This window comes from Chiloscyllium plagiosum, unplaced genomic scaffold, assembly GCF_037043375.1.
Source record: "Chiloscyllium plagiosum isolate Xiang-an unplaced genomic scaffold, Cpla_swu_hap1 HiC_scaffold_50, whole genome shotgun sequence".
Classification (NCBI taxonomy): Eukaryota; Metazoa; Chordata; class Chondrichthyes; order Orectolobiformes; family Hemiscylliidae; genus Chiloscyllium; species Chiloscyllium plagiosum.
In genome coordinates this window covers 52,049,683-52,057,345 of record NW_028270188.1, presented here as the reverse complement: position 1 = coordinate 52,057,345, position 7,663 = coordinate 52,049,683, and the positions used below count along the sequence as shown (strand labels likewise).

The window sequence follows — 7,663 nt, the reverse complement described above, 5'->3', positions numbered from 1 at the left end:
AAACTCAACCGGCTAATGAAAGCCAACACACCGTTCACCTTCTTAACAACCCTATCAACTTGGGTGGCAACTTTGAGGGATCTATGGACCCCCAAGATCCCTCTGTTCCTCCACACTGCCGAGAATCCTGCCTTTAACCCTGTATTCTGCGTTCAAATTCGACTTTCCAAAATGAATCACTTCACACTTTTCCAAGTTGAAGTCCATCTGCCAATTATCAGCCGAGCTCTGTATCCTGTCAATGTCCCGTTGCAACCCACAACAGCCCTCCAGACCATCCACAACTCCACCAACCTTCGTGTCATCGGCAAACGTACTCACCCACCCTTCCACTTCCTCACCCAAGTCGTTTATAAAAATCACAAAGAGCAGAAGTTCCCAGAACCGATCCCTGTGGAACATCACTGGTCACCAAGCTCCAGGCTGAATATTTTCCATCTACCACCACCCTCTGTCTTCTATGGGCCAGCCAATTCTGTATCAAGACATTCAGACACTGTATCCCATGCATCCTTACTTTCTGAATGAGCCTACCATAGAGAACCTTAACGAACACCTTGCTAAAATCCAGGAAGTCCATATCCACTGCTCTGTCTTCATCAATGTGTTTTGCCACATCCTCAAAGAATTCAATAAAGTTCGTGAGGCATGACCTGCCCCTCACAAAGCCTTGCTGACTACCTCTAATCAAACTATGCTTTTCCAAGTAATCATAAAACCTGTCTCTCAGAATCCTCTCCAATAATTTTGCCCACCACAGACGTGGGTCTGACTGGTTATGGAGGTTTCTAAAACCACGAGGAGCATGGATAGGGTGAACAAAGAACATCCTTTCCCCAGAGAAGGAGAGTCCAAAATCAGAGGGCATGGGTGGAGGGGGGGGGGGGGGGGGGGGGGAAAGATTTAAAAGGGACCTGAGGGGCAACTATTTCACGCAGAGGGTGGTGCGTGTATGGAATGAGCTGCCAGAGGAAGTGGTGGAGGCTGGGACAATTGCAGCATTTAAAAGGCATCTGGATGGGGACATGAATAGGAAAGGTTTGGAGGGATATGGGCCGGGTGCTGGCAAATGGGACTAGATTAATATAGGATATCTGGTTGGCACGGATGAGTTGGACTGAAGGGTCTGTTTCTGTGCTGTACATCTCTATGACTCTATGACTGAAGGGTCTGTTTCTGTGCTGTACATCTCTATGGCTCTATGACTGAAGGGTCTGTTTCTGTGCTGTACATCTTTATGAGTGAAGGGTCTGTTTCTGTGCTGTACATCTCTATGACTCTATGACTGAAGGGTCTGTTTCTGTGCTGTACGTCTCTATGACTCTATGACTGAAGGGTCTGTTTCTGTGCTGTACGTCTCTATGACTCTATGACTGAAGGGTCTGTTTCTGTGCTGTACGTCTCTATGACTATGATTGAAGGGTCTGTTTCTGTGCTGTACATCTCTATGACTCTATGAGTGAAGGGTCTGTTTCTGTGCTGTACATCTCTATGACTCTATGACTGAAGGGTCTGTTTCTGTGCTGTACATCTCTATGACTGAAGGGTCTGTTTCTGTGCTGTGCATCTCTATGACTGAAGGGTCTGTTTCTGTGCTGTACGTCTCTATGACTCTATGACTGTAGGGTCTGTTTCTGTGTTGTACATCTCTATGACTCTATGATTGAAGGGTCTGTTTCTGTGCTGTACATCTCTATGACTCTATGACTGAAGGGTCTGTTTCTGTGCTGTACATCTCTATGACTCTATGACTGAAGGGTCTGTTTCTGTGCTGTACGTCTCTATGACTCTATGACTGTAGGGTCTGTTTCTGTGTTGTACATCTCTATGACTCTATGATTGAAGGGTCTGTTTCTGTGCTGTACATCTCTATGACTCTATGACTGAAGGGTCTGTTTCTGTGCTGTACATCTCTATGACTCTATGATTGAAGGGTCTGTTTCTGTGCTGTACATCTCTATGACTCTATGAGTGAAGGGTCTGTTTCTGTGCTGTACATCTCTATGACTCTATGAGTGAAGGGTCTGTTTCTGTGCTGTACATCTCTATGACTCTATGACTGAAGGGTCTGTTTCTGTGCTGTACATCATAGGGACTGATGACTACAGGATTAATAGCGAGGATCTGGTTCATGGTCTGCGTCAATCCTGAACCCTTCCTGATGTCTTACCTGCATGTGCTATAGAGTCCAGGTACCTCAGGATATTTTCACAAGCTGGGTTTATATCCTGTCCGACCTATATTGAATACAAAATAACATACATGTTAGTCTGGTCTTCGTGAAACACGTTAATTTGTAATGGCCGCAAGTGTTGCTGCTAAATGACTTTGTGTCACAACTCGCTGGGGTATGTTTAGATTCCGTACAACATGCAAACAGGCCCATCAAGTCCACACCAACCCTCTGAAGAGTAACCCACCCAGACCTATCCCCCTACCCTGTATTTACCCCTGACTAATGAACCTAACATTATGGGACAATTTAGCATGGCCAATCCACCCTAACCTGCACATCTCTGGGCACTATGGGACAATTTAGCATGGCCAATCCACCCTAACCTGCACATCCCTGGGCACTATGGGACAATTTAGCATGGCCAATCCACCCTAACCTGCACATCCCTGGGCACTATGGGACAATTTAGCATGGCCAATCCACCCTAACCTGCACATCCCTGGACACTACGGGACAATTTAGCATGGCCAATCCACCCTAATCTGCACATCCCTGGGCACTACGGGACAATTTAGCATGGCCAATCCACCCTAACCTGCACATCCCTGGGCACTACGGGACAATTTAGCATGGCCAATCCACCCTAACCTGCACATCCCTGGGCACTACGGGACAATTTAGCATGGCCAATCCACCCTAACCTGCACATCCCTGGACACTATGGGACAATTTAGCATGGCCAATCCACCCTAACCTGCACATCCCTGGGCACTATGGGACAATTTAGCATGGCCAATCCACCCTAACCTGCACATCCCTGGGGCACTATGGGACAATTTAGCATGGCCAATCCACCCTAACCTGCACATCCCTGGGCACTATGGGACAATTTAGCATGGCCAATACACCCTAACCTGCACATTCCTGGACACTACGGGACAATTTAGCATGGCCAATCCACCCTAACCTGCACATCCCTGGACACTACGGGACAATTTAGCATGGCCAATCCACCCTAACCTGCACATCCCTGGGCACTATGGGACAATTTAGCATGGCCAATCCACCCTAACCTGCACATCCCTGGGCACTATGGGACAATTTCCCATGGCCAATCCACCCTAACCTGCACGTCCCTGACACTACGGGACAATTTAGCATGGCCAATCCACCCTAACCTGCACATCCCTGGGCACTATGGGACAATTTAGCATGGCCAATCCACCCTAACCTGCACATCCCTGGGCACTATGGGACAATTTAGCATGGCCAATCCACCCTAACCTGCACATCCCTGGGCACTATGGGACAATGTAGCATGGCCAATCCACCCTAACCTGTACATCCCTGGGCACAATGGGACAATTTAGCATGGCCAATCCACCCTAACCTGCACATCCCTGGACACCATGGGACAATTTAGCATGGCCAATCCACCCTAACCTGCACATCCCTGGGCACTATGGGACAATTTAGCATGGCCAATCCACCTTAACCTGCACATCTTTGGACTGTGGGAGAAAACCGGAGCATCCAGCGGAAACCCACACAGACACGGGGAGAATGTGCAAACTCCACACAGGCAGTCGCCTGAGTTTGGAATCGAACCTGGGTCCCTGGCGCCGTGAGGCAGCAGTGCTAACCACTCAGCCACCGTGCCACCCAGTATTAGCATAAAATTCAAACTGAGCTCCTCACAAACTGTGGGACTCTGATTGCATCAGCAAATTGTCTCAATTTCGCTCTCCTGCCTCAGCCAGGTGAGAGGGCTATGGACAGAAAGTTTCTTTTCACCCCCTGATATCAGCGAGAAAAATGACTAGTTATTGTAATCAAATTGTTTTTAATCCAATTAAAGCAAAAGTGAAGCTGCAACTTTTAACTCCATGACTTGAACTCTATCCCTCTTTAAATTTCCTACACACAGCATTATGGATCGGACCAATCATTCTCAAAGCAGACTGAGAAGGTGACCTAGACCCTAACTCTTCTGTGTTTTAAACACGTTGTGTTCCGGATGTAATCGGTCTGGTCAAACTGCTAGTCTTGAAACAAAATGCAGTTAACATTACAGTTAAAATACAACTAAAGAAAGAAGGAACTGAATTCTTAAAATCTACTCGAAAACTTAACAGAATAGTAGATTATTTACCTACTCAACACTTGCTGTTCCAATTTAGTAACATCCTATAAACACACCCTTGACAAAGGCAAATAGCGTGGCTCGGTGGCTCAGTGGTTAGCATCGCTGCCTCACAGCACCAGGGACCCAAGTTCGATTCCAACCTCGGGCAACTGTCTGTGTGGAGTTTGCACATTCTCCCCCTGTGCTCCAGTTTCCTCCCACAGTCCAAAGGGTTAAGGTGAATTGGCTGTGCTAAATTGCCCTATAGTGCTAGGTGTATTAGTCAGATGGGAATGGGTCTGGGTGGGTTTCTCTTCGGAGGGCCAGTGTGGACTTGTTGGGCTGAAGGGCCTGTTTCCACTCTGCAGGGAATCTAATCTACAAATTCAGTAATACAATAAAATTAAAAATCACACAGCGCCAGGTTATAGTCCAACAGGTTTATTTGGAAGCATTAGCTTTCGGAGCGCTGCTCTTTCATCAGGTGGTAGTGTGGAGTATAAACATATTCTCTGACTAATACACCTAGCACTATGAGACAATTTAGCACGGCCAATTCACCTTAACCCTTTGGACTATGGGAGGAAACCGGAGCACCCGGAGGAAACCCACGCAGACATTGGGGGAGAATGTGCAAACTCCACACAGACAGCACCGTTCCTTCATCAGGTGATTGTGGAGAATATGTTTATACTCCACACTACCACTTGATGAAGGAGCGTCGCTCCGAAAGCTAGTGTGCTTCCAAACAAACCTGTTGGACTATAACCTGGCGCTGTGTGATTTTTAGCTTTGCATGCCCCAATCCAACACCGGCTCCTCCACATCGTCAATAAAAATAGTTTGTCTCACAATCCCTAGACCAGGAGGTTAAAAAACATCATCTACGTTCCAAACCTACATAGACCAACATCGGGAAGGACAGGGGCAGCAGATACATGGGAACACCACCCTCTGCAAGTTCCCTTCTGAGCCGCTCACCGTCCCGACTTGGAAATATATCGCCGTTCCTTCAGTGTGGCTGGGTCAGAATCCTGGAATTCTCTCCCTAAGGGTCAACCCACAGCACATGGACTGCATGCAGCTCACCCCCACCTTCTCAAGGGGGCAACTAGGGACAGGGCAATAAATGCAGATCCCAGTCAGCAGTGCCCATGTCCCATGTACAAATGAGAGGACATTGGTGAGGCCGCTTTTGGTATACTGCGTTCAATTCTGGCCTCCCTGCTGAGGGAAGGATGTTGTGAAACTTGAAAGGGTTCAGAAAAGATCTACAAGGGTTGGAGGGTTTGAGCTGCAGGGAGAGGCTGAATAGGCTGGGGCTGTTTTCTCTGGAGCTTCGGAGGCTGAGGGGTGACCTTATAGAGGTTTATAAAATCATGAGGGGGCATGGATAGGGTAAATAGACAAGGTCTTTTCCCTGGGGTGGGGGAGTCCAGAACCAGAAGGGCATAGGTTTAGGGTGAGAGGGGAAAGATATAAAAGAGACCCAAGGGGCAAGTCTTTCACGCAGAGAGTGGTATGTGTATGGAATGAGCTGCCAGAGGAAGTGGTGGAGGCTGGTACAATTACAGCATTTAAAAGGCATTTGGATGGGGACATGACTAGGAAGGGTTTGGAGGGATGTGGGCCAAGTGCTGGCAAATGGGACTAGATTAATTTAGGGTCTGTGTTTCCATGCTGTTTGGGTTTCAAACGTGGATGAGGAATACAGACTCTCTGTTATTGGATCAGACTGCGTTCACTCATTGCTATAAAACAAAAGATGCCTGGAACCAATCAACAAGGGCCAGACTTCAAACCGTGGCGCCACCTACTGGACAGATGTTGGAACGACGTCGTTACCCCGAAATGTTTACATACAGGATCTCCATTCTGATCAAGTACCTCACCTCCATCAGAATTCCCAGGACCAGTAGCCCATCCTCCTTGCTCATAGCCTCCGACACATTCCGGTATTTCTCCGAATTGTAGTGAACGACGTGCATCTGCAACATATCAAAGCCGCCGTCAGCCCATGGGATCTCCCGACACCCTAAACCCACCTATCCTGGGTTATTGCCTGTATTGGCACAGCATGGGATACATGACTCGGTTAGTTTGTATCCAGAACCTCAGCGACTGAATGTTCAACTGAAGAGGGCATCGCAGCACTTATGGGGTTGCAACAAGGATGGGCAGCTACAAACCCACAGCACCACCTGATGCACCCAGTCTGGGTTCAGGTGGGCAGGGAGAGCTATAGAGATAGGGAGGGGGGTGTAGGGGGCAGGAGGGGGTGACAGGGATAGGGAGGGGGTGTAGGGGACTGGAGGGGGTGACAGAGATAGGGAGGGGGTGTAGGGGCTGGAGGGGGTGACAGAGATAGGGAGGGGGTGTAGGGACGGGAGGGGGTGTAGGGGGCTGGAAGGGGTGACAGAGATAGGGAGGGAGTGTCGGGGGCTGGAGGGGGTGACAGAGATAGGGAGGGGGTATAGGGGCTGGAGGGGGTGACAGAGATAGAGAGGGGGTTTAGGGGGCTGGAGGGGATGACAGAGATAGGGAGGGGTGGAGGGGCTGGAGGAGGATGACAGAGATAGGGAGGGGGTGTAGGGGCTGGAGGGGGTGACAGAGATAGGGAGGGGGGTGTAGGGGCTGGAGGGGGTGACAGAGATAGGGAGGGGGTGTCGGGGCTGGACGGGATAACGGAGATAGGGAGGGGTGTCAAGGCTGGAGGGGGTGACAGAGATAGGGAGGGGGTGTAGGGGAGACAGAGGAGGGGACAGAGATAGGGAGGGGGTGTAGGGGAGACAGAGGAGGGGACAGAGATAGGGAGGGGGTGTAGGGGAGGAGGAGGAGGGGACAGAGATAGGGAGGGGGTGTAGGGGAGGTGGAGGAGGGGACAGAGATAGGGAGGGTGTGTAGGGGAGATGGAGGAGGGGACAGAGATAGGGAGGGGGTGTAGGGGAGGTGGAGGAGGGGACAGAGATAGGGAGGGGGTTGTAGGGGAGGTGGAGGAGGGGACAGAGATAGGGAGGGGGTTGTAGGGGAGGTGGAGGAGGGGACAGAGATAGGGAGGGGGTGTAGGGGAGGTGGAGGAGGGGACAGAGATAGGGAGGGGGTGTAGGGGAGGTGGAGGAGGGGACAGCGATAGGGAGGGGGTGTAGGGGAGGTGGAGGAGGGGACAGAGATAGGGAGGGGGTGTAGGGGAGGTGGAGGAGGAGACAGAGATAGGGAGGGGGTGTAGGGGAGATGGAGGAGGGGACAGAGATAGGGAGGGGGTGTAGGGGAGGTGGAGGAGGGGCCAGAGATAGGGAGGGGGTGTAGGGGAGATGGAGGAGGGGACAGAGATAGGGAGGGGGTGTAGGGGAGGTGGAGGAGGG

The 7,663-nt window shown here is 50.3% G+C and overlaps 1 protein-coding gene across 1 annotated transcript in view; it reads right to left on the bottom strand.

The window, feature by feature from the left end:
* LOC122544698 (carbonic anhydrase 14-like) overlaps nucleotides 1-7,663 on the bottom strand; it is a 31,084-nt gene that overhangs the window by 3,462 nt on the left and 19,959 nt on the right. The window contains exons 5-6 of the mRNA XM_087985110.1: nucleotides 6,194-6,289; nucleotides 2,171-2,237 (exon numbers count right to left, since the gene is read on the bottom strand). Coding sequence (XP_087841236.1) covers nucleotides 2,171-2,237; nucleotides 6,194-6,289 — 163 coding nt within the window. The remainder of the gene's footprint in view (nucleotides 1-2,170; nucleotides 2,238-6,193; nucleotides 6,290-7,663) is intronic.